Source organism: Nyctereutes procyonoides, unplaced genomic scaffold (genome assembly GCF_905146905.1).
Source record: "Nyctereutes procyonoides isolate TBG_1078 unplaced genomic scaffold, NYPRO_anot_genome, whole genome shotgun sequence".
NCBI classification, from domain to species: domain Eukaryota; kingdom Metazoa; phylum Chordata; class Mammalia; order Carnivora; family Canidae; genus Nyctereutes; species Nyctereutes procyonoides.
In genome coordinates, this window is record NW_026575024.1 from 44,471,517 (window position 1) to 44,498,600 (window position 27,084).

The 27,084-nt window shown below is 43.5% G+C and overlaps 1 protein-coding gene across 9 annotated transcripts in view; it reads left to right on the top strand.

Annotated features, from left to right (window-relative positions):
* RIN2 (Ras and Rab interactor 2) overlaps nucleotides 1–27,084 on the top strand; it is a 213,502-nt gene that overhangs the window by 149,618 nt on the left and 36,800 nt on the right. For 7 of the 9 annotated variants that reach the window (XM_055344961.1, XM_055344968.1, XM_055345003.1 and 4 more), the window contains 2 exons: nucleotides 20,822–21,014; nucleotides 24,169–24,280. In XM_055344961.1, the coding sequence (XP_055200936.1) occupies nucleotides 20,822–21,014; nucleotides 24,169–24,280 (305 nt within the window). Of the gene's footprint in view, nucleotides 1–2; nucleotides 396–20,821; nucleotides 21,015–24,168; nucleotides 24,281–27,084 lie in introns of those variants that run through there. The other 2 variants (XM_055344994.1, XM_055344989.1) reach the window with 2 other exon arrangements.

A 27,084-nucleotide genomic window follows, 5' to 3' on the forward strand; every position in this document is an offset into this window, starting at 1 on the left:
AGACGATCAGGTGCCGGGCGTCAGATGGGGGCTAAGTGGACCCTAGCAGCTACGAAGACTGTGATCTCAGTGGTTCCTTAGAAGTTTGGGAACTGGGAGCGTGGTGTCCTCTCCCAATGAAGCACTCTGTAGGAGGTGGGAGTGGCCTAGGAACCAGTTGTCTGTTTATTTTAATCACTTTGAAGGCACTTGAACTTTACGTCCTCTCAATGCCTCCTGACACCAGAACCCGGAAACCTAAAGTTCTATCTGTTGTATCCACCTACTCACAGTGATGGAAACAATAACGCAGCAGGATCCTCCGCGTGCAAAATAGAATTCAGTGTAGCCCGTGTCAGTCTCCAGAAGGTTTAAAGGGGAGCCCTAAAGAGGATGGACTCATTTTGCGTTCTCAGGTCAGAAAAATCCCTGGCGCTTACCATAGCCATTAGCCTAAAATGTGACCTAGTGTGTTGGAGGTTGGATGTGGTTGTAAATAACTAAGAAAGGGGGGAAGGCAATATGCTATGCTTGTCTAAGCATGACGTGTTATGCTTCGATCACACTTGATCTGAGTAAATTGTAGGCGACTGGCCTTTATCAGGAGAATGGGAGTGCAGAGGTCAGGGTGGGGGTGGTAGGTTGGAGGAGGTCACTCCAACCTCATCTTAGCTCTTGAATGCTGCAATTCGCTAGCAAAAGGCAACAGAATTTAATCACTACAAAGTGACACAGACCTCTGGTGCTTTGGAGGCCAGATGCATTATTAGCTTTCCCCTCTTTCCCAGGAAATGGGTCGAGGCAGCGTTGTGCCGTGTGAGGGTGAGATTCACGAAGTGGGTTTTGCTTGCAAGTCATGAGACATGCAGGAATCCAGCAATGGCAGGCAAACCAGGTGCTGCTGGTTGCCCAGGCAAGTTTTAAACCAGCCCAACTTGTTCCTTGCCTTAGACTGCCAGCGGGAGCAGGCAATTGCCAGGAGGCACTTTGCAGCTAGAAGGTGGTGCTTTAACTCTCCTGTGTCCCTGGAAGAACCCTATTCCTCCTTCGCTGTGGAAATGTGGCAGGCCCTCCATTTCCTTCCCTTCTCTACAAAATGACGGGGTAGACCAAATGGTCCCCAGCTCCTTGCAGCAATATCCTGGCATTCTCTGATTTCCCTGGACCTTGATGACTAATTTTTTTTCTCCACAAACTAAACAAATGCACAGTGATTTTTGTTTAAAGACTCTCCACCTCGCATTCAAAATAATGCCAGACTCCCTGGAAGTGGAATTTTAGCCAGGGGATTTCCCTTTCCCCTTTGCATTCTTGAGCTAAAATTACAGTGGGAGTCCGGGTTGGTGACAAGGGACAAAGAACAAAGCTTTAGTGGCTTTATTTCTCCTGCAGCCAGGGAGCACAACACTGCAAGGTAGTCCCCAAGCTCTGCAGATAGATGACAGACACCAGTGGCAAGGCCCAGGGATGTTAGGTTTGCTGGAAGACGTGATGGTATGTCAGGTCCATCACATCACGATCTTGATGTCTGACTGCAGTAGATACTGGGCTGGGAGAGTTGGGCTGCCATCTCGTCTTTAACATCTCTTTTTCTTTTCAAATTTAAGAATGACTGTAAGCATCCCATAATAGCTATGTTTTTCAGATTAATGTCACTTATTCTTGAATGCTATGTTGGTTAACAATGAATTTGTGAAATTTCAGACGCATTTTACTTGGTTTTTTTAGTGGGAAAGAAAGAGAAAAGGCAAGATTGTCTTTATTGAACAATGCGTACAGTGTTTACCACATGTCAGCCACTGTTCTAAGTGCGTCACAGCTGGCATCTCATTGAGTCTCCTAACTAAAGATAGGAGATAAAGATAAAGATGAGATAAAGCTTCAGTATGGCCCTCATTCTGCTGATGCAGGACCTGTATGATTAATGAGGCTGTGGCTTCTGTGCTAGGGTCTCTCACTGATTTTGTCAAAACAGGGAGTTGTGACTTTGCTGCTAATTTGTCTCTTTTGCCTGATGATGTCAGGGTGTCCAGAGATCAGAGAGGTAGGGTAAAGGGGACCTTCCATTGTTTCCAAAATAAAAGTAGAGCAGAACTCTGGCCACAAGGAAACAGCAGGTCAGCCTAGCACAGAGCAGCCCAAAGGGGAAGAGTGAGAAAGCAGAGTCACATCAAGTGAAACCCCTGTGGAGAGAAGAAGCGTTCCACCACCTACCCCCTGGACCTTGTCTGGGCACATTCTGTTGGCTGCACAGATGCACTGACATCACCTTCCTTTGGGGCTTCCTCAGTGAGTGGGAGCTGTGGTAACAGCCTCACCTACCCCAGCCGCAGTCACCGCAAAGTATCTGTGGTCTCTTCGTTTGTTGAACACTGGGTTAAGTGCCACACTGGTGCCCTACGTCAGGAATGTTATCCCTCTACCTGCATTGGCTTTTGGTTGCTCCTTTGTGGTTAATATTGAGATAATCTTTAAGATTTTCGTGTGTCATGGACCCCCTCCTCCGAATAATATTTTAAATGCATAAAGTAAAATATGCAGGATGACACAGGGAAAACAATTCTTCTGCAGTAGAGTGATAGAATTCTCCAAACGCATGATTTCACAGCATAGGTACTTCTTTATTAACTCATTAAATAACAAAGCTAGGGACTACCATCATCTGAAAGCAAAGACGGCCAGAAACAGTACTTCCTCACCAACAATGAAATGCTTGGGGTTTCTGTTGGTGACAGCATCAGCAACTACAGGAACTCCTGGGATTTGTTGTCTACATTCAAAATGGGAGGAAGTTAGCTTCAGAACGTGGTTAGTGAAAGTAAAGATGTCGCTTTTCTATCCAAAGGTCAGTTCTTACCTCCTGACCTATCAGCGTCATCCCACACAGTTGATCTACCTCCCCTTCCAGGGACACTTGATTGGCTTGGCTTTGGGACACCATACTCCCTGGTTTCCTCTCTCCTCGCTCGCTGTTGCTGGTGGTCTCCAGCTGGTTCCTTCTCATCTCCCTCCCTTCCTAACCCCAGAACACCCAGAGCTCAAGCCTCTTCTCCCCAGCCCCGCTTCTCTCTCCCTCTAATCTTGAACGAGATGCTTAAAAGTCTCTGCGCCTCAGTGAGCACATCGGTGAAATGAGGATGATGATAATAGAGGCTGACATAAGGGTGGCAAGAAATATTAAGTGAGGTTTTTTTTTTTAAGATTTCATTTATTTATTCATGAGAGACACACAGAGAGAGAGAGAGAGAGAGAGAGAGAGAGGCAGAAACACAGGCAGAAGGAGAAGCAGGCTCTATGCAGGGAGCCGGACGTCGGACTCAATCCCGGGTCTCCAGGATCAGGCCCTTGGCTGAAGGCGGCACTAGACCACTGAGCCACCAGGGCTGCCCAGATTAAGTGAGTTAATAGCTGTAAAGGACTTTGCACAATGCTGACAGTGGACAAATACAGCATGCTGTTGACTAAAAAGAGATCTGTAAAGTAATTTCTTAGTTAATCCCATCCAGTCTTGTGGCTTTTATACCCTGTGTATATTGACAATTCCCGATTTATATCCCTGGGTTGGTCCTCTTCTGAATCCAGGTGTTTGCAGCCAGCTATCCATTCAGTGGAGCCGTTGGCATCTCAAGCTTACAAAGACCAAGACTGAGCCCTTGGTTTCCTTTCACAAACCTGCTTTCTCCCTGGTCTTCCCCATCCCAGTGACCATGCCTGCAGGTGCTTGGGCCTCACAGCCATTGCTCTTGCCTCTCAGTCTCTCATATCCGTGCTCCATCTCTTAACTCCACACCTTGGCAGTTCTACCTGTAAGATACCCCAGCAGCACAACTGCAGGAGATGCCTGCCCAGTGCCTGTGCTTTCATCCATCCTGCCTTCCCTGGGCTGTTAGTTAAGCAGCACAGAGAAGGATCTGACTTTCGTTCACCTAAATCCAAGTCATGTCACTTCTGTTCAAAGCCCTTCGGTACTTTTTATTTAAAACCAAAATCATCTGGGATGCCTGGGTAGCTTCAGTTGGGGCAGGCACAGGTTGAGTATCTGCCTTCAGCCTGGTTCATGATCCCAGGGTCCTGGGATCGAGTCCCGCATCGGGCTCCCCATGGGGAGCCTGCTTCTCCCTCTGTGTCTTTGCCTCTCTGTGTGTCTCTCATGAATAAACAAATAAAAATTAAAAAAAAAATCACCATGGCTTTTGAGATGCTCCGGGGTCTGACTCCCCACCTCCCCCCTTGCCCTCTTGTCTCACAACCTCTCCCCTCTCTGTTCCTCTCTCCAGCCCCACTGGCTCCTTGCCCAGAAGGATCCTACCCCCTGGCCTTTGCACTTATTGTTCCCTCTGCCTGGAATGCCCTTCCTCCAGGAAGTATTCACCTTTGGACCATCATTTCTTCTGTTACTTTAGCTGACTTCATTTTTCTTCAAAGAACTTGTGCAGATTTGACATATATGTTCACTTGCTTAAATTGCATTTTTTGCCTCCCAGCACTTGGAGGGAAGCTCATTGAGAGCAGGGGTTTGGTCTCTGTTCAATGCTGTTTTTTCAGTGCCTTAGAATAGTGTCTGGCATGTAGCATACACTCAATAAATATAAATATTTGAATGGACAAATGAAAGATTCCAGCCCTTTGGAGATTCTAAAGGTATTAAAGCATCAGAAGCCTCCTGAAAAGAAAAGAAAAAAAAAAAGCCTCCTGCAGAAACAGAAACAAGACATTACCCTGTAAAGCAGATAGGGGACCCCAGCTGGTGCATAAAAACATAGAAATTTGAAAATGTGCAATGGGCCTTAAGTTTGCTCCCTAGCAAAGAAGAGGGACCAGGGCATCTTCCCGCCCTGTGCCAGTGATGCTTTCTCTGCCACTTCTGGGTTATGAGCTGTTGTAAACATCTGCCAATAGAGGAGCATCTGATCAGATCTTCTCTATACCCTCTGCTAGTGTTTTACCAAAAAGAAGCTAGGAAGCCAGAAGAGAGAGCAAGGATTTCTTGTTGCTGCTCTCTCTAAAGGCTATTAATTTCCTCCTTCTCTGCTTCATTTCCCCCTCAAGACTAGAGTGTGTGTGTGGGGGGGAAGCTTTGTGCTTTCCTCTCTCCCCCATGATTTTCCAGTTCACTTTTAGTTGGGGCAGACACAGTAGGCATGATGTAGACAGTCCTCCACCCTCATTGCCATCTGGACCCATCACCTCTAGGCTAAGACAAATCTCTGAAGCTTCCTTCGTTGTCAGGTAGAATAGAGGAATCAAACAAAGCAACTTCATAAGATGAGGCTCAGGCTGGTTTTGCAGGATGCCGGGGGCCTGGTTGGATCAAGTCTTCAAAGGCTGAGGTTACCTTTGTTTGCCTCTTCCTCTCCTACCTTCCTCACTCCTACTGCCACCTCACTAGTACACACCAGCATGAGTGGACCCATGGGGATGAGACAGGGTCTTAAAAGTCTACCCCCAGGGGATCCCTGGATGGCTCATTGGTTTAACACCCGCCTTCAGCCCAGGGTGTAATCCTGGAGTCCTGGGATCGAGTCCCACATCAGGCTCCCTGCATGGAGCCTCCTTCTCCCTCGGCCTGTGTCTCTGCCTCGCTCTCTCTCTGTGTCGCTCATGAATAAATAAATAAAATATTTAAAAAAAAAACAACTCTATCCCCAGCCTCCCCTCCCCCACCCCAAATCAGATGCATAGAACTCAAAAATTCCTTGGCCAGTGCTGCCCAATACTATAGTATAGCAGTTGGTCACCACCACTGACTTCTTCTGCAAGGGTCTGTGTCCCCCAGGAAGTTCTCAGCTTCCCAACAGCTACACAATGGCATTGCTACCAAACCTGCAAAAAGCTCAGATTCCTGGTCCCTAGTACAACCCTTCACTTTTTTCCGGCTGACTGGATGTTAGAACAGAAGGTCAGAAAAGGAGATTAGTGGCTTAAAGTCTGGGGAAGAGATGCCCAGTGTTCTACTCCAGTAAGTCTCCTGAAGTGCAGCAGAACTTCAGGAGTGTATGTAGCATACACTCAGTAAATATTTGAATGGACAAATGAAAGATGCCAGCCCTTTGGAGATTATAAAGGTATTAAAGTATCAGAAGCCTCTTGAAGAAACAAGACATTACCCTATAAAGCAGATAGGGGACCTCAGCTGGTGCATAAAAAAATAGAAATTTGAAAATGGGCAATGGCCTTAAGCTTGCTCCCTAGCAAAGAAACTCTGGAGAAACTCATTCTCATTTAGTGCTGCCTTATAAAAAAAGAACTTTCCACCAAACTAAAACATGATTTAGAAAAAGCACACAGATAAGTATACAGCTAGGTGAATTTTCAGTGGTAAACATACCACATAGCAGCACCCCGCAGGTGCTGTGCACCCCAAGGGTAACCCTTCTCCTGACTAGTATTGCCATAGATTAGTTTTGCCTGTTTTTGAACTTCGTGTCACTGGAATCATATAGCATGTGTTCTTTTAACTCTGACTTCTTTTGTTTGATGTTTTGTGTAGTATTTCATTGTGTGAACCCAACATAATTGGTTTCTCCATTCTACCATTACAGGATATTATTTCCACATTAGGGCTATTTTGAATAATGCTACTATGTACATTCTTGTACATGTTTTTTGGTGACACCCCTCAGTTAAGAATATAGGAGTGCAGTTGTTGAGTTGTACGATGGTTAAATATTCAGCGTCAGTAAATGGTGCCCACGAATTTTCCAGTTATTATAGTCATTCATTCACACTTCCACCATCAGCTATGAGAGCTCCAAATGCTCTGTTCTGCTGGTGTACTCTTGGTATTGGCTGCTTTTTCATTTTAGCTATTTGGAAGGGTGGGTGGATTTAGAGCTTCTGGAAACATGATGGATGAAGACCGGTAACAGTACCTGTATGTTGTGACTCAAGTTCTGATCTCAGTGCCGTGGGAGTCAGGAATGGGAACTCTTTAGTTTTAGCAGAGCATTATTTTATAATTCTTGCATGCTTAAGTTCAAGGCTAAAGTAATGGGGGCATGTTCATAGCCATTTCTTTGGGTGATATTTATGGAAAGCATGAAGTTATGGAAAGGATTATTTGGGAGGAGAAGATGAAAAGATAAAACAATCCAGAAATTATGAGAATGGTGTAAGTACATATGTACCTTTTATTGTTTGTATTTCTGCTTATGAATCTTAGATCATAAACTTGTAGCAGAAAAAAAAACACTAATGAAATTCTCCCCATGTCTTGGATTCTTTTGTTTTATGCTGTACTTTGTTCAGTACTTACATGTGGAAATATTCAACATCTCATGAATTAATTTGGCCAAGGCTATTAGCTGCATCATAACTAAGAAATGTATGTGTATAAATCTAGTAGAGCTATAGTTGGAGTTTTAATTCTTCTCTGCAACTCAGAATACATCTGCATCCAATCCAATTTCCCATATTTAAAAAATACATATGTATTTTAAAATATATATTTCAACTACAGTGACTTCAGACATAGAATTTAATGTCACTTCAAATTATTTCTTTCCATCTTTTCCTTTTGAAAGGAAAAGTGATACAAAGATACACTCAGATACAAAGTGATCATTCTTCATTAATCTATACCTGCTTTCTTCTGAAGATTTTGGAGAGTATATTCATGTGGTCTTCGGGAAGCAAGTTTAAGTCATCAGATGCAAAAATCAATTTGCATTTTGTCTTCTCACAGCATCTGTGTCATGGGTACTGATAACCAGCAAAACAAATATTTCCTCCTTTGCCGCATCTGGAAAGCTGCATGCACCACAGGCCATTGGTTTAGAGCTGAGGGCCCATCCTCAATTCCCACAGCATCTGAGAGTGGGCCACTCTCCTAGAACCAGTCACACCTGTCACAAAGGTTGATTTTCCTCTTTCCTATGAGCTCCCATGGGAAGCTCACAATAATCACTGGCTACAGAGTATTGGATATATCTTGCAGTATCTTAGGAACCTGGAAAAGGGTGTTTGGTATTATCAAAATTTATGGTTTCTTTGGGAAACTGAGGAAACCTGGCTGGCTCAGTCAAAGAGCATGTGACTCCTGATCTTGGAGTCATGGACTACAGCCCCATGTTGGGTATAGAGATTACTTAAATTTTTCTATCATGCCCATTGAGGATATTTTGCTATATCTTGATTCATCCCCCAACACTCCCCCACGCCCCCGGCAAAACCCTTAAACTATTTCTTGATTTGAAGCCACTGCTGGGTGTTTGGAATATGGTTTCAAGGAATTCCATGAAGACTGACCAACTCTTTGCTTATACTTTCACCAGTGTAGCTACAATTAAGTTCAACTTCAAGAAAATATGTAATAAGTATTATTTGTTAAAATACCGTGGAACACAGTGGAACAGTGCAGGGAGAAAGTATTGTTTCTTTAAGGCTATTTATATATATATTTTTATTAAGATTTTATTTACTTATTCATGAGAGACACAGAGAGAGAGAGAGAAAGAGAGGCAAAGACACACAGGCAGAGGGAGAAGCAGGCTCCATGCAGGGAGCCTGATGTGGGAGAAAGTATTGTAAACAAGTATCATATAATGCAATGAGGATATAATAGTGGAGTATACTAGATATCCTGAAAACTTGATGAAGGAAGCAGGTTATTCCAGGTAGGAGATGGTTTTAGGAAAGATGAGTCCCCCCACTTTAACCTTAAATAAAGAATCAGGTAAGCCTCCAGATCAAAAATGCTCCAAACACCTCTTTAGTCTGTTTTGATTGGTGACATCTATTACATTGGGGAAGGTTTTCAAAAAGGACATTCAAGATTTATTTTTTTGCTGACCAAGTAGAACATGTACGTTGTAGAAAAAGAGTAATGTCAAAAAGAAAAAGATTACCATGAACCCACTCCCAGAGAAAGAACCACTTTTGATCGTTTGCCTATCGTATTTCTTTTCTTTTCTTTTTTTTTTTCGTATTTCTTTTCCTTTGCGTGTATCCCTCCAATGTTTTTCTGTGCTCTTAAATGGCAGATCATGCATGATTTTCACAGATTTAACCAGGAGGTTTCTGATGGTCCTGAAAATGCACAGCATGTCCTAGAAATTGATTCCATTTATGTTGAGGGATAGCGCCTTCCAATTTAGTCGCTGGTTTCCCTGCCCACAGTACCCTTGGGTGCACAATTTTAAGATGGCATACTCTGGAGTTAAATACATTTTAGCTTTTACAGACCTTGCCTCACTATTATATTGGTAGTGCATTCTGCCATGAAATATGTGCTTGGTTAGGATGCAGTTGAGATTTAGTCCAACTAACTAGTTAACTAGTATAACCAAAAGCACTTAAACACAAAGAATTGCAAATCCATGAAATGACTGCCTTTCCCTGAAGCCTGGTGCAGGCCACTGCTCAGGGTCAGAGGTCAGCAGGCCAAGACTTAGAGCCTGCCTGGCTCTTTCTCCTGTTTTCAGCTTTAAAGGCAGCCAGGACAACATGTTCTTTGTTTCTTTTTCTTAGTTTTACAGGAACCAGTGAAGGTCCCTGCCAGCATTGGCTCCTTATCTGCCCTTTTCATCTATAGCTGGAGACTGAATGACAGGAAGTTCATAAGCCATAAAAGTCACCAGATCTTTCTCCTCTATGAAAATGGCAGTGCCTCCTCCTGCCTGGAGGCAGACATGCATTTCTGTTTCCATTTTCTGCCTTGTTCACTCCTCCTAGTCCTCAGTAAAGAGCTGAAAAATCACTGAAGGCCCTGAAAGTTCTTCACACACGCTCTTAGAAATCCTTTTGAGGAAGCTAAGGCCTCCTCCTCGGAAAGCAGAAGCCCATTGAGTGTGGGAATAAAACCTGCAACCCAAAACATATTAGTCTCTTTTCTTTTAGAGTTTTAAGGGACAAAGAAAGGCCTCAAGAAATTAAAATATCAACTTGTATGCTAGAGGAGACTATATGGGTCAGAGAGCTGGACCCCCATTCCATCAGTGTTTCTATCTAGTGTTTTGACCTTGAGTAAGCTAGAAAGTCTCTAATAACCCTGGGACTCAGATAAAAAGGCAGTGATCCTTATAGGGGTAGCCTCTCCTCCAGGCCTTCCCCCTCACTTTTCCCATCTCCAGTGTTGGGTAAAAGTTTCCTCAGCTCACCTGGCAATTTTTCTATCAAGCAAGAAATCAGCCAGGGCCCCCATGTGTAGCCAGAATGAATTTGAGCCTCCCTTCCTCTCCAGACTTAAATATTTCAGAGTAGGGGTTTAATTCACCTTCACAAATTCTAACAAAATGTTTTCATGATTGAAAGTAGGATATCACTGGACATCAACTAGTAGGTATTTTTGAAATGGCAGGTTTTCTGGGAATTTTGCATTGCTCTATGGGTATATATATACATATGTGTGTTTGTGTAACAAAAATTGAAACTGGTCCTTGTGCCAACAATACTTATCAGATGGATCTCTTTTGTGTGAGCAGTTATTTTCTCTGTCTCTCCACATAAGGGGCCTCTTCTACTTGTATATTTTCAGAAACCATTGATGGCAGACCCCTCACTTCTCTCCCCCAAAGACCAAGGAAGCCCTTGATTCATCTCACACCAAGCCTGGCATGTTGGCCACTGCTAGATATCTGGGGTATATTTGCTTTCCTTTGATATGTAGATGAGGATCTACTGTAACAGCAAGGTTGTGGTGGACACAGGGTTCCCAGTTTCGTCTGGTCCTTAATTCTCAAGATGATTCCTGCATTGGCCTCTTGTTCCTGGAAGCCTGAGCCTTTGGCAGTGCCATGCCCCAGGCTGCACCTTTCTTGCCTTTGAGACCCGCTGAAGCCATCTCATGTGAAGAGGCTTTGTTAGGCTGAAGTCTTCACATGGGCAGAATAAGGAAGGAGGGCCTCTATTAGTGAAATATCAAGAGAAAAAACTTTTTACCCTTTCTTTTGCCACATCTGAAAGCTGAGGATTGCAAGCGCTAGAGTCCAGGTTGGGACTAGACCCTAATGGTGGATGAAGAATGCACCAGCTACAAGGACCCACCCCGGGCCATCTGCAAGAAGGTTGCATTTCTTTCTTTTTTTGAATTTCTGGAAATTAAGGGATAGTGAAAGAGACATCCTGGAAACTCTGCTGAACAGAATCTTTATTCATAGATCCCAGGACATTCTAGACTCTTAGAGTCCATTCTTTTTAGACTTTGTTTTAGTAACAGATTCCTTTTTCTAATAAGACTTCATCTTTAGAGACAGGGGAAACTGAGTCTGAGTGACATATACCGACAAGCCAAGGCCTCACAGATAGGAAGAGTCAGCTGAGGCTTTGATCCCAGCTGACTACAAGTGCTCTTTCTACCAAACCATACCAAACCACTGGAGATTAGAAGGCTGAGGGGAGGCCAGCATCAAGCTTAAACCATGCATGCCTTACAAAACCTAACATCTTGATGTTGATTCACATGTGCAGGAAATTCGCATGTTGATGCATCCTGACTCCAGGTAAGTGAGAACTTTGCCGAGAACTGAATGTTAAAGTCCCCATAGGTGTGCGTGTGGGGTTACCATTCTGGATTTTTCCATACCTCTACAAAAGGCAGCTTTACTGCCAATACTCTCTACTCCTGTCTTCTCTGTGCTCAACCAGCTGGTACATGTCAACCCATTTTGTTGAAATTAAATCTCATTCTCAGTGTTGGGATAGGGCATTATGTTTGGGGGAACCTTAAGTGAAGCATGTATCACTAATGCTCTGTGTCAGTGGGCATCAGCTAAAACTCAGTATTGACTTTTATATCCAAAGCCCATCCCTTGCCAGCTGGTGGGAGGTTGGAGGGCCTGTCCATGAAATAAATTCATGAGCCATGAGGAAAGAACACTTTAGATTTGTTGTTCTGGAAGAATTTGGGCTGCTTCCTTTTCTTGCCCCAGGCCATAAGATGGCCAAAGGCCAGGAGGATCTTGGTAGCTGTGGTGATTTTTGCCACCCATTTCCTGATAAACAGAGAGACAAGAACCTTTTGTCTTTTGAGACTGGGGCTGGGCAGCCAGATTCTATTGTTGGACCTGGCTGAGGGAAGACCTGGATCAGATGTTATACATGGGGGACCCAGAAAGAAGCTAACGGAGAGACCGAGTGCCCATGATGTTTCTCGTTGCCCCCTGAGCTTCTCTTCCTCATTCACAAGGAATAAACCTGTTGTTTGCAGATGAGATCTGAACCAATCCCCCATCATGCATACAGCAAGCATATGATCAATGCCTGCCTGGGGGTGAAGCTAGGCTAGTGAGGGAGTGAAGTGTAATGCAGAGTAAAATGGGGTCAGTGGCCCAGAGGTGCATATGTATACACAGTGGGTGAAGGAATTGAATGTGCCAAAAGATGACTTGCAGCTGCAGGAGATAGGGAGGGAACAGGATCTGACCTTGGTTTTGACAAGGGAGCTGGAGCCAGTATCCATTGGGCACTCGGAATAGCCTGCACTCAGAGAAGAAGGGAGCTGAACAGTGGCAAATAGATACTTTTAGGGGATCATCTTCCCCCTTGAGTCCAAGAGCAAGCCTTGTAAACATTAATGTAGGCAAAATATTATTATTTTTTAAATATTATTTTTTAATCCAGATTGTCTCAGCCCAAATTCCACCCATCATGCCACATTTTTTCTCTTATTCTTGCACCATCTTCCCTATTATTAACGTACCTAACATTCTTCTTTGAATTGACTCACCTTTGACATATATTTTTAAAAGTGTATTCAGTAAACCAGTCATGAAAAGACAAAAAGTGTATGATTCCATTTACATGAAATACTTAGAGGAGTCAAAATCATAGAGATAGAAAGTAGAGTGGTGGTCTCCCAAAGTGGGGGGAGGGTATTTTTTTTTTTTTTTTTTTTACAAAGCTTGGGTTTCAGTTTTGCAAGAGGAAGAGAGTTCTGGAGTTGGATGGTAGTGATGGTTGTACAACAGTATGGATATACATACCTCCACTGAACTCTCCGTTTAAAAGTGGTTAAGATGGTAAATTTTATGCTGTGTGTATTTTTCCACAATAAAAAAATGGGGAAAAAAAGTAAACTTAATATCTCTGCATCATTGGGAACTACACTAAATCCAGTAGCTATGTAAGTAAGTCCTGGACATTAAAATAAAAACAGTGCCTCTGTGTACTGACTTGGTATATCCAATATTCTTTGGGAAATATTACCAATTTTAATAAGCCATAGAGAATTTATAAAATATCAGAATTTTCCTACCAAATATGGTTTTGCTTTGTTTTTGAGTTCTACACTTTGTAGCAGGACTGCGCTGTTTGGTAGAGAGACAGACGGTGTGATGAATCTTAAGCCAAATTAAGTCCTGGACAAAAGCACCTTGGAAGCCAAGACTCTGCTTTTATTGTTTATTTTTGTTTTGCTGTGTATTATTGATAGGGTCAGCATCCTATTGATTATAATTAACCTCACTGATTTGTCATGACTCATTCTAGGACAGTTTAATTAGACACTTACCATGTAAACAAGCAAAAACTATTTAGTTTTCTTAAAGGTTGGGAAGGTCCACTGGCGACCTTCAGGGACCTGGCACTCAGGCTGCAGGAAGAGCACTGAGTCTCCCTCAGGGCTGAGTTATCCGGGAGCATTTTAATTTAATTTAATTCCTGGCTCAGAGTCACTGCCTGTGTTATTTAATTCCAGAGGACTCACCATTGATTTGATGAGAGGTTTTTAGAAGTTGTTAATTAACTAAATCCATCTCTTTTTTAGTTGAACTATGATCTAACAGTCTGCTTTGGAAAGAAAGATTCAGAGTACATTTTAAGTATTTAATTGAAACAGTGACTGTCTTTAAAAAATAATCAAGGATATCTTATCAAAGATGTTGATGTAAATTGTCCATTTAAAAAATACAATTTTTCAGAGACACCTGAGTGGCTCAGTCAGTTAAGCATCTGCCTTTGCACTCAGATCTTTGGGTTTTTTTTTTTTTTTAAGATTTTATTTATTTATTCATGAGACACAAAGAGAGAGGCAGAGACACAGGCAGAGGGAGAAGGAGGCTCCCTATAGGGACTCTATCCTGAGACTCCAGGATCATGCCCAGGGCTGAAGGCAGATGCTCAACCGCTGAGCCACCCAAGCATCCCTGCACTCAGGTCTTGATCACAGAGTCCTATGACTGAGCCCCATGTCAGCCTCCCTGCTCAGTGGGGAGTCTGCTTCTCCTCTCCCTCTGCTCCTCCCCCTGCTCATGCTCTCTCTCAAATAAGTAAATAAATAAATAAATAGTCTTAAAAAATTTTAAATATATAATATTAAATTAAATAAGTGAATAAAAATTAAATATATAATTGTTCAGCTTAATGAAGGTGTGCTTTTAACATGCACAGGGAAGGCTTGACTTTTTGTTGTTTGTATTTCTTGTTTTGTCCCCATGTGCTGAGCATAGAGCCATCCAGAGCACTGCACCTTTGCTGAGACCCATTAGTCAAATGGAAGGTACCACCATGGGGCCCCTGGGTGGCTCAGTTGGTTAAGCGCCTGCCTTCAGCTCAGGTCATAATCTCAGGTTCCAGGGATTGAACCCCACATTGGCTCCCTGCTCAGCAGGGAACCTGCTTCTCCCTCTGCTATTCCCCTTGCTTGTGCTCTCTGGCTCTCTCCTTCTCCCTCCCTCTCTCTCTCTCTGTTAAACAAATAAAATCTTTAAAAAAAAATAAAAGGAAGGTAGCACATTGTTGCTGGTAATTATTTGGCATTATGCCTTATATCAAGTCTCCTAAAGCTACATTTCTGCTCTTCAATGGCTGAATTAAGATTCTTTATGTATAGAAGGTTGCTGGCTATATTTACTGCACCAGTGTTTTTCCCCACAAAGACAACCTACATCAAAGTTTTATGTAGTTTATATATTGCTTTGTTCTCAACGTCATTTGTTTGAAGAAAGACTGGATTGTAACATGAAAGTATAGTTCTCCTATGTGATGTTTGGGACCATGGTCATTGGCAGGTGCAATGATAGGTCATGATCCTTGGGAGTTCTGGACTAGGACTAGAAAGAGCATCACTTGGAAAGTCTGCTGATTATTGGTTTCTCTGAGGTGAATTTAATTCTGTGTGACTTAATAAAAGTAGATCCAGTATCTTTCTGTCTATCCTACATTAGAACATGCTTTCTGCAGTCACTTGTTCTTGCCCCTGTCTAGGCTACTAACAGCTGGTGCTAGGAATGAAGGGAATATAACCAAGTGGAAAGGTTGCTCTCATCCCATACTCAAAAGAGCCTTAAATTGGGTGCAACCAGAGTGTAGCTGGAGCTGGAGAGCCCTGTCCCCTAGAGTGGGTGTAATATCCACCAAGCTGCTTCAGAGCCATGAGGCCTGGGTCATTAGAATGAGGGCAGATACAGTATGTGAGTTGCCCAGAGTTTGTTCTCTGCCCCTAGAAGCACCCTACATTTATGGGGCATTCTGTGGTCTTCCCAGTATTTTCACAGGTGGATGTGGGTCTTACTGAATCCATACCAAAGCTTTATCTCTCCATGAAAGCAGGCCTAGATGCTTGGAAATAGTAGTACTAGTTGTTTAAATAAATGAATTTTATACTCATAAACCCAGGGAGATGGTAGACATTTTCCTCCACCTATTGTTTTGAGAAATTTCAAATGTTATAAGAAAGTTAAGAATAGTACTGTCCACCTAAATTCACCAATTATTGAAATTTTGCCACATTTCCCTTACCTCTATATTACCTGCACTCCCCTATTTTGGAGGGGAATGGGAGGTTGACCATTTGACACTTACTTTCCAACATTTTCATACTTTGACCCTAAATTCTTCAGTTTGCATCTCTTAAGAACAAGAGCATTTTCCTACATAAATAAGATCATCACAGTCAGGAAATTAAACATTAATACAATATTATGTTATATGCCCTTATTCAGAGGTCTCTGTCCTTTATTGCTTTTTTTTATTTTGATGCCATATGTGATCAATTCTGTGCACTCAATAGAGTTATCAGATCTCTTTATTCTCCTTTTATAAGAATCCCACAGCCTTTATTTTTTTTTATGTTTTTTTCCCACAGCCTTTTAAAAATATTTCATGACATTGATATTTTGAAGAGTTCAGGCCAGTGGTTTTGCAGGAAGTCCCTGAATTTGGATTTGTATGGTTGTTTTCTCTTGCGTAGATTCAGGTTAAGCATGTTTGGAGGCAGGAGGATGACCTCGAGGTTATCATAACCTTCTCAGAGCATCATATCAGTGGCACCTGATGTCAGGTGCCTGATTATTGGAGGTGTTAATGCTGATCGCTTGATTCAGATGGTATCTCACAGGTGCGCCTGGGTGGCTCAGTTAGTTAAGCATCTGCCTTCAGCTCAGGTCATGATCCCAGGGTCCTCATGGTTGAGCCCTGGTGTCAGGCTCCCTGTTCTGCGGGGAGTCGGCTACCTCTCCCTCTGTCTCTAGCTTGCTCTCTCTTAAATAAATAAGTAAAATCTTTTTTAAAAAATGGTATCTCGGGCAGCCCCGGTGGCACAGCGGTTTAGTGCCTGCCTTCAGCCCAGGGCAGGATCCTGGAGACCTGGGATCGAGTCCCATATCGGGTTCCCTGCATGGAGCCTGCTTTTCCCTCTGCCTGTGTCTCTGCCTCTCTCTCTCTGAATAAATAAATAAATAAATCTTTTTTTTTTTAAAAAAAAAAGGTATCTCACAGATTTCTCCATTATCAGGGTACATTTCCTCTTCCTAATAAGTAATCTGTAGGCTGAAAATTGGAGACCGAATATTCTGTTCCACCTACTGATGTTAGCACCCATCCAGGATCTGGCTTGTACCAGTTCTACACCATGGTGGAGGTGTTATTTACCACTTGCTGATTAGAAAGGTGAAGCTCAGAAGGGGAGGTATGTCTCCCCTGCCAGCTGGGGCTGGCTGACCCTGACCTTGTTGTCATTAGAATCTCCTGAATTACATCACAATGATGTCTGGTTTACAGATCACTCATTCCTTGTTTCTCCCCCCATTCGTCAGATGCAGACGTCTGTTTTCAGAATCACTGGTTTCTATTCATCTCATCAGTTTCTGTTTTAGGTTAATTCCCCAGAAGCTGAGCCTCATGTAGTGATTTACTGAGATGGGTCTCAGGAGCATCCTGTGAGGGAGGGAGTGGTGCAGTCGGAGATGAGGAGGAAAGCAGGCAAAGCTAACAGGGCGGGCGGCCCCGATGGCCCAGCGGTTTGGCGCCACCTTCAGACTGGGGTGTGATCCTGGAGACCGGGGATTGAGTCCCACATCAGGCTCCCTGCATGGAGCCTGCTTCTCCCTCTGCCTGTGTCTCTGCCTCTCTCTCTCTGTCATGAATAAATAAAATAATAAAATCTGTAAAAAAAAAAAAAAAAAAAAAAAAAACAACAAAAACAAAGCTAACAGGGCAGCTGGAGTGTCCCCTTGGCCTGATCCCACAGGGAGCTCTACCTCAGGGACAGCACCCCAGAGTTGTCCCACCTTCAGGCACACAGGCCGTTCCTCTATGCCCTGGTTCAGTATATTAGTAGCAGTGCAGCTGCTCCCAGGGGAGGACATAACTTCCCAGATGTGACCCGGCCCAGGGGGCAGATGACACCCATGGTGGGGGGTGGAGGGGTAGGGACTGGTCTGGTCTGGTAAAGGGGAACTGGGCAGGGCACCAGAAGCCTGCAGTTCACACTCCTTGCCCTCATTAGCTCTTTCCTGAAGGTTGTCTTGTCTCTGATAAAGGCCAAACTGCCTTGTTTCACTCTTCCTTTCAATCTATCTTATAATAATATATTATAAACCTCAGATATCTGACTGTTAAAGAAAGGTGTTAGCTTGGTCATTTACAAAGACAAGATCTAATCTATGGTTGTTCCTTTATGAAGCCCCACGAAGCTTATTCACTGTCTTCCTGTCTGGGTCCTGGCTTTTTAGGCTGAGATGGGTTGTCAGGACAAAGACTCTTTACTTCTTGAACAACTGAGGTGCACAGGATCTGCCCTTCTAAGGAAGGAAGACATGGCAACATATTTACTCACAGCACACATGAGTGTTAGGATTGCTGTATTAGAGATTCTAGAATTTTCTCCTGGTAAAATATCACTAGCCTGAGATGGCAGGGATGAAAGGCTTACTTAGGTTTGGAGAATTCTCGGTGGTATGTTACTACCACCCCCACCTCCCACCGAAAAAACCTCACTGCACTTAATTGGTCTGAGTTCAAGTACACATTTTGTTCCTCATGCTCCTCAGACTGCAGCATCAGCAAGTCCTGGAGCCCCACCCCAGAGCTGCAGAATCAGATCCTCTGGAGCTGAGACCAGGAATCTGTAGTTTAACAAACCCTAGGAGATTTCTCTCTCAGGCTCAAGTGCTAATCCAAGGCAACGGTTGTAAACTGGGCTGCAAGTTGAGATTGCCTGGGGAAATTTTTAAAATTCTGATGCCTGTGCCCCATCCCAAAGTGTCTGATTTATTTGATCTCAGGTGCAGTCTAGCCATCAAAACATGCTTAAGTTCTCCAGGCAGTTTTGCTTGGCAGTCAGCGTTGAGAATCACTGCTCTAAAGTTGCCTCATTTACCTCACATGAAAGGAATTCTAACACCAGCTTCATTTTGAAGAGTATGTTCTTATAGCTGCAAAGATTCACTTCAAAATACCTAGAGGCCCTGGAATGGCATTTGCACAATGAGAAACTGCTCTTTTTTTGGCCCAGACTCTCCCATCTGGAAAGTTGTTGCAAATGTAAAGGAAAACTTTAAGGGGAAACAAAAATGTAAATCTTGAATGGAAGCACGAGATTCTTCAGAGCTGAAGAAAGTCGAACATGCATGGAAGACATTAGGTTGTGGGTCTCTGCCCAGCCCATGCGCTCTCTGTGTGGGTATTGTTACTGAGCCTGCTTACCCAAGGATGATCTTCTATATTCAACTCCAGCTCTTAGGAATGGAGTGGGCCAAATGGGAAGAGTACACTTTTTTTTTTTTTTTAACATTTTCCCACTCTCGGCTATTTGACTTTATCATCATCATTTGCAATGTTAAAAACTTCATTCAGGCCACACTTTTGGGTTTCTTTCGATTTAGAAGTTTGAAGACCATTTGAACCCCAATGTGAACTTGACTCTTCAAATGTGAATGATCAGGTTTGATATTTTCCACTGGCCACTCCAGGACCGGTGTTGATGACTGGCTCAAGGACAGCCAGGACATGGTAGAGGAAGAGAGACACCAGAGCCATGCACTCTTGGGTTGGAATGCCCACCTGCTCACTCTCACCAGAGGCATATACTTGCCTTGGGCAAGTTACTCAAGAAATCCGGGTTTCCCTGTCCCTCTACCCCCACCCCACCTTTTTTTTTTTAATTTAAAGATTTTATTTATTTATTCAAGAGAGACACAGAGAGAGAGAGAGAGGCAGAGACGCAGGCAGAAGGAGAAGCAGGCTCCATGCAGGGAACCCGACGTGGGACTTGATCCCGGGTCTCCAGGATCACGCCCTGGGCTGAAGGCGGTGCTAAACCACTGAGTCAACAGGGCTGCCCTACTCCACCTTTTTTTAAACACTGGATTCCTGGTACCTGCCTTTGGGGGCTGTTATAAAGGAAATGAGAGAATATTTGCAAAGGGCCTGGCACACAGTAGACACTACATAGATATGTGCTCACCTGTTTTCGTGATCTTTCTTGTTACCTGCAAAGTTGGAGGGACACCAGACCTCTTGAATTTTTAGCTCTGCCATTTCATGGGTGTTTATAATTCTGGACAACCCAATGCCTTCTTGAGGCCTCCTCAGTTTTCTCATTCATAAAATGGGATTTAAATACTCAGGCACAGGATTAGTGTTGGCACCAAAGGCAACTATGGAAATCAATATATTTTTAAATTGAGATTTCAATCATACATCATACTTTAAAGTGTGCAATTCAATGGTTTTCATCACATTCACAGAGTTGTACAACCATCAGCACATCTTGGTCCAGAACATTTTCTTTACCTCAGAAAGGAACTCCCTGCCTATTAGCAACCACTACCCATCCTGCCCCCACCACTAGTCCCAAGCAACCACTAATCTTTCTGTTTCTCTATTTTTGTCTAGTCTCCATATTTTGTATAAAGTGTAGTCATACAATATCTGTGTCTAGCTGCTTCCACTTAGCATGAAGTCTTCACAGTTCATCCCATTTTTGGAGCATGGATCAGTACTCCATTCATAAAAAGAATGAATGATTATTATGACTGAATAAAATTCCCCTTTTTATTTATCCATTCATTAGGTGATGGAGATTTGGGCTGTTTCCACTTTATAGCAATTATGAGCTAATGTTAGTATGATCTTACGAATAGCACAGCATTATTCAACTGTGAGATTTTATTACAAATAATATTAGTAATAAACATGCCTAGATGTGTGAAAAGAAATGAAATCCAGTTCACTTGGGTACAAATGAGGGTGCATAAATGAGTGGGAATTTGGTTTTGCTTTGGCGCATGCCATGGTTGTGTTTATGAGATATGCTTCTCAGTCATAGAACCTCGTGTTACCAGATTGAATGCAGCATTTAGGGTCCTGCACTCAAATTGTGAAATGATTTATGCCAGAAGAAAGACTCAGCAGCATTCAATTTAGAACATTTTGAAAACTGGGTTAGAAATAGAAGGTCTGCTGGGTCTGTGGAGTATTCTGTTTAATAGTATAGACATGGAGTGAGAGCTAATGTGGCATCTACCTTCAGAAAGCTTCTGGGCTAGAGGGGAAGACAAGTGAGGTGGTGATGAAAGATGGCTGATGTGCTAGGACAGGCCTAGCTTAGAGACTGTACGATGGTTTCCTCATCAAGGAAATGGGACTGCAGCCATTTGACCTCTGCCAATTCTCTTTCTCCTAGCATGGTGAGACACAAGGATGATGGCTATTCCGAAGAAAAGGATATGAAGACCTGTCCGCGGGACTCTGGCTATGACAGCCTCTCCAGCAGGCTCAGCATCTTGGACCGGCTTCTGCACACCCATCCGATATGGCTGCAGCTGAGTCTGAGTGAGGAGGAGGCAGCACAAGTCCTCCGGTCCCAGCCTCCGGGGGTAAGACTCAGAATCCTGGGAAACAGGTTGAGAGAGGCAGGGCTGCTGCTTCCTTAAAGAGAAAGACTTGGAGTTCCAGTAAGTTCTTCCCAGGCTGTAGGGATCACAGCTTCCAGTGTGCACCTGGGTTGCAATGCAAGGGGATTGTGGGATGTCTGAGGTAGCTCCAAGGAAAAGAGCCCTTCACGGTTTGTCTTTCTGTCTTCATTGGCTCTGTTACCAAGGGAGGTCCAGGACTTGGCAGGATGACAGGCATCTGAGTAATGAGGAGGGCCCTGGACTGACGTCTTGGGCCTCAGAACTGAGGATGACCCTGGTTGCCAGGTCTTCAGTTGCCCTTGCTATTTGCATCCTGAGCCTGAGATCCCTGCCAGGGTCCAGCCATTCAAAGAGGCACTTCCAAAGTTCAAAAGTTCAGTGTCGATAGGCTTGTCTTCTCTGGCTGCTGATGTGATCCCATTTCTCTTGGGCTTCATCAGTGGCTCCCCACAGGGCTCACAGTCCAATTTTGTTTCTTCAGCTACTGCCTACCCAACACCCATCTCTTAATCAAGACTACTCCACAACTCTGTAGAGGTTCCTCAAAAAATATCACTCAGTGACTGGTGTATCCTGTGCTGCTCAAGTGGTAGGCACTTGCCCCATGTGGCTATTTAAAATTACATTAATTAGAGGCACCTGGGTGGCTCAGTGGTTACGCATCTGCCTTTGTCTCAGGTCCTGATCCCGGGATCCTGGGATCGAGTCCTGCATCAGGGTCCTCACATGGAGCCTTCTTCTCCCTCTGCCTGTGTCTCTGCCTCTCTCTCTCTCTCTCTCTCTCTGTGTCTCTCATGAATAAATAAACAACATCTTTAAAATTAATTAATTAATTAATTTACATTAATTAAATTAAAAATTCATTTCCTCAGTGGCACTAGCCACAGATATCTGGATGCTACCATATAGGATGGTGCGGAATATCAAGTTTCCGTCACAGAAAGTTATACCGAACAGTACTGTGTACCACATCTACTTCCCAAAAAAGAATAAATACAATAAATCCACAGATAAAGTTAGACTCAGAACAACTCATGATAAGAGATAGAAACTAAGAAATAGATGAAGAAGCTTGGGGAAAGGGGGGGGGGGACCTCCCTCCATCCTAGCTAGCTGAGAATGTTGTAGCAATTGGGCACAAAGATAAACTTGAGTTTCTTATCAGCCAGAGCCTTTCTGTTATCACTTTTTGACTTATAAGTGAGTCTTTGTTTCTCATCTGACAGAAATAGAGGGGACTGAGACTCCTGTTGGATCATGCTCAGGGTGACGAGGTGCAATATTTGATCATCCTTGTGGAAAGTTCCGTGGCCAGCATATGCCCGGTCCTTTCCTGCAGCCTGGATCTGTATGATCAGGACACATATCTGTGCTGCCCCCTCTTCTTGTAAGTTGAGTTGTCTGCACCTGCATTTCTGCACAGAAATTCTGAGGAGGGAGGTTGCCCTGTGTTGCCAGGCAACAATTCCCTTCCTTCCTGGCTTTCTTCCCAGTGCCGGGCACATCCATTCCTGCTGAGACCTGTGGGGCACAAGTCAGGAGAATGTTCTGTGTGCCCATCTACTTGATCCCTGGGCGGGACCTGCCTGACGAGTTAGGGCAGGCTGAGGGCAGGCTGAGGACAGGAGCAGCATGGAGCAGGAGAGGCCAGAGTGAACCAGAAGCCAGACGCTGAAGGGAAGGAAAGCGGGTCTGAGAGGAAGGAAGATTTGAAAGTCCAGCCGTGGTGGCATGGGTCCTTGGGGTGCCACCATCCTTAATTCATCTATATCCTAGGGTAGGAATCAGCAACCTTTCTATAAAAGGCCAAAGTGTAACTATTTTTGGCTTTGTGGGTCATATAATCTGTCACAACCTCTCAAGTCTGCCTTGCAACCACACGCAATATGTAAATGAATGAGCGTGGCTTTGTTTCAATAAAACTTCATTTATAAAAATAGGCAGCAGGATAGATTTGGTGGCCCAAGATTGGTGCTGGGGGTTGGGTTGGTTTAAAGCACGTGTCTGGGGCAGCCCAGGTGGCTCAGCAGTTTAGCGCCACCTTCAGCCCAGGGCTAGATCCTGGAGACCTGGGATCGAGTCCCGCATTGGGCTCCTTGCATGGAGCCTGCTTCTCCCTCTGCCTGTGTCTCTGTCTCTGTCTCTGTGTGTGTGTGTGTGTGTGTGTGTGTCTCATTAATAAATAAATAAAATCTTTTAAAAAAATAAATAAAGCACGTGTCTGAAGACAGTATTGGAACCTGGAGGGAGATTATCACAGATTGGGGTGACTCAGGTAAAAATGGACCTGCAGTTCCAGCGTTGGCTTCAGTAAACCTCAGAGCATACCTTCCCACCTCCCTGATGGGGCAGACATTTTTATCTCCAGCAATAGTTACCCTACCTGGTCTTGCCATATCATCTTGTATTCCAAGAGAAGCTAGCAAGTCAGATTTTAATTTAAAAACCCTGCTTTTTCACTCGGAAACAAATTTTCTTTCTTTTTTTTCAAGATTTATTTATTTTTTTTGAAAGAGATAGTGTGTGGGGAGGGGCAAAGAGAAGCAGACTCCACTAAACGTGGAGCCTGATGTAGGGCTCAATCCCACGACCCCAAGATCATGGCCTGAACCGAAATGAAGAGTTGGACACTCAACTGACTGAGCCATCCAGGCGCCCCACAAATTTAATTTTCTCTCATAAATATACCCATGAGCCAACTTAACCAGTGAACTCCCAATTCACCTCCTGTGGTTCAGCCATGTTACCCATGTTTAGAATCTGGGTTTCATCAACCGTAATGCCCATAAAAGACAAGGGCTAAAGAACATGTAACATGAACTATAAAATAATCAACAAACCAAAAATGCTGCTGCAGACTAAAGGAGCTCTTAGTCTCATGGAGAAGAGTCTGTCAAAGGGGAAGTAGGATTCTTTTGAAGCCAGTTATCAAAAGAAGGCAGCTGGTTCTTGATAGTCCCTTTCACTAGCAATAAAGTGTCCCAGGTTGAGCCTTGCAGTTTAGTTACAAAGGACATTCTTGCCATGGATGTTGGGTGTGCAGGAAACCATATGCCCATATGCCCATGTTCTTCTAGATATTTCCTAAGCTTGAGGTTTTTTCTCCCTCTGCTAGATCTTCCTCGTTCGAAAATCCACCAAAATGCAGAAGAAAGTTCTCTCACTTCGTCTGCCCTGTGAATTTGGAGCCCCACTCAAGGAATTTGCCATAAAGGAAAGCACATACAGTAAGTGGTCACCTGATGGCGAAGTCCTGGTTGATGGGAGGACCTCAGGTCTCCTGAGCAAGTGGAAGTGGAAAGTAGCTTGCCCTTTGCGACAGACAGATATGAGTCTGAGTCCTGGCACTGTTATTTATTCATTCAGTGACTGGGCAGCTAGACTATACAAGGAGCCTTGGTTTTCTTATTAGTATAATGGGGTGATCGCAACATCAGGGAGCTGTTAACAGTTTCATTGAACACAAACCTGTGTGCAAAGTGTGTAGTCCACTGCTCAGCACATGGCAGGTTGGCTTTCTTGCCCCCTTCCCAGTTAAGTAGAGCATGGATTTGGTTCCTAGGTCTGCTGATGACTAACCACAGGACAAGCCACAACAACTGTGCCTTTTTATGGGATGTCATGCTAAAGCATGTGCCTGGACATCTTTGTGAATAATCCTTGAGCGGACGTGTTGCCTCCAGACAATTGCTGTTCAGTCTTGTATGAAACACAGCTAACTGGAGGCAGAATGAAGCCCTCTGAAAAAAATCAACTGGTGGAAGTTTTGAAGGGAGAGTAGTGGCATTGGTCTTCTCTCTGTTCTGCACTCACTGAAAATGTAAAGACTTGGGAGGCCATGTTTTAAATATAAAAGGGAACACGCAGTGCTGGTGTACTGCGAGCCTCCAAGAAAGGATCCGTGGCAATCTGTGCCCCAAAGGGGAAGGCTTCACTGAAATCACAGGTTAGCAAGCTGAGAAGTGAAGGCCAGGAGAGGTGAGTTTGGCAGCTCATTGACTCTCTGAGACCAAGACTGAGACCAGGATTTTCCCTTGCTTCCTGATTTCCACCTAAGCAAGCCTCAAGCCCTGCATTTGAAGTAATAGAAGGTACTGAGGTCAGTTTAAGGGCAGATAAGGGATTACACTCAACCCAGAGTTCATAGTCTCGCTGAGCCAAATTGCCTTCATGGAGCCTAGAGGAGACGTTCCCCACAGAAGTGAAACCTGCCAACCTCTTTGTTGTCAGCCTCAGATTTGGCTGTGAACCTGGGCCTTGTGATGTTTTTCCTCTGGGCTTCGCAAGGTCACTGATCCCGGGAGAACCTCCACGAGTGGCTTATATCAGTTTTATTTGCATTAGGAAGTAATCACAAGATAGATGGCAAAACCTCTGTTCTAAAGACCATGGATCAAATTTTAAGTGAGGGAAGGCAATGCTGAGGTGGCTTTTGGAAGTCGCTAACCAAGAAGTGCTAGATATAACTGGTTTTTACATCTCTTCTAATTTCCAAAGTTTAGTGTGATACATTAGCCTGGAAGCCCCCACTCTCTGCCCCCCTACATTAAGTACAGTTAATATTTGTACTTTAAAGCTTTCTTGGTGTTTATCTTAGATTCCTTCTGGCTGAAGATTTTTCCTCCCTGTTGTGTCAGGACTTGAATCAATTCCCTACTCCTAGCCAGGGGACTTAATGTGATTGAAAAAACTAGTCTGAACAAATCATTCATCTGTAACTAGTCATCACGTCTTGGTCCCACCATGATGGCCTCTTTTTGGCCGGGCTCTGGCTTCTCTGTGAATGGAGCTGAATTGAGAAAGGAAGAACTTACAAGAAAAACACAGATATTTTGTCAGATATACATGTTGCTGTCTGGATAATATGGTTTAGTGACAGAGACCAGCTCATATTTTATTTGTAGAGACTACTTTCACATGAATTATTCCATTTTTAAATTTTTATTTTATTAGATAATAAACAGGTTTTACTGGCATAAATGGTACTATGACAATCAAAAGTGCCCCCCCCCAGACTAAAGGCAAAAGGAACTGCACATGAGTACTCTAGTTATAAAAGTTGCTTCCCACAGGGGTACAGGTTAACAATTCTGAAACCACTGCATATGTATACTGGAGTTTACCAGTTAAGTAAATGATGGCAGGTGGTGGGAGCCGTGTTTCTTACCTTGGACGTGGGGGTTACAGAGCAGTAAGAGCAGGAAACTAGAATGATCCTTGTGGTAAGGATTAGTGTTGGAGACATGAGCGAGAACTCATGTCTCTCTTAGTATGGATAAGGAAGGTTACATATAGGGAATATTTATAGTCAGATGTGTTTACACAGGTTAGTATACACACATATCTCTTTCTTTGGTCTGCCAGCTGAGACAGTAACACCTAAAAGAAACAATATCCCAGGAGCGGCCTGCATACCTAATGCCAAGATCTTCATGTTTCTTTGTTTGTTTACTTTAAAATTTTTTTGACTTAAATTTGACTTAGTTAACATAGAGATCAGTGTTGATTTCTGGAGCAGAATTCAGCCAAAATATTTTTATTTTTATAATATATTTAAATATTTAAATATTTATTTAAATATTAAATATTTAAAATATTATTATCACTTACATACAGTTACTCCATTTTTTAAAATTTCAGTTCCCACTCCTACCGTCTGGGAGAGAGGGGAAAGTCCTATTCTTGTCCATTGTACAGATGAGAAAAAGAAGGCTCAGAGAGGTTCACCTACCCTACATCAGTTTCCTCCTACTTAATTCATTAATTGTGCACGTGTATGTTTCTATTTCTGTCGGTCTGTCATGGTGTATGTGAAGAGGCACAGGTGTGTTTAGGGGTGCTACAGAGATACTAAATAAACAAAATAATACAACCTAAGCAATTAACAAGCAACTTAAAATTGATTGCAGAACAGAGGAAATCTTCACAAAGCAGAGGATATTTGAAATGTTTTTGGAAAAGCGGCTGAGTGGCATTTTGGCTGACGTGATGTGAGGAGTGGTTGGCAATTCATAATTATTTGAAGTCAAAC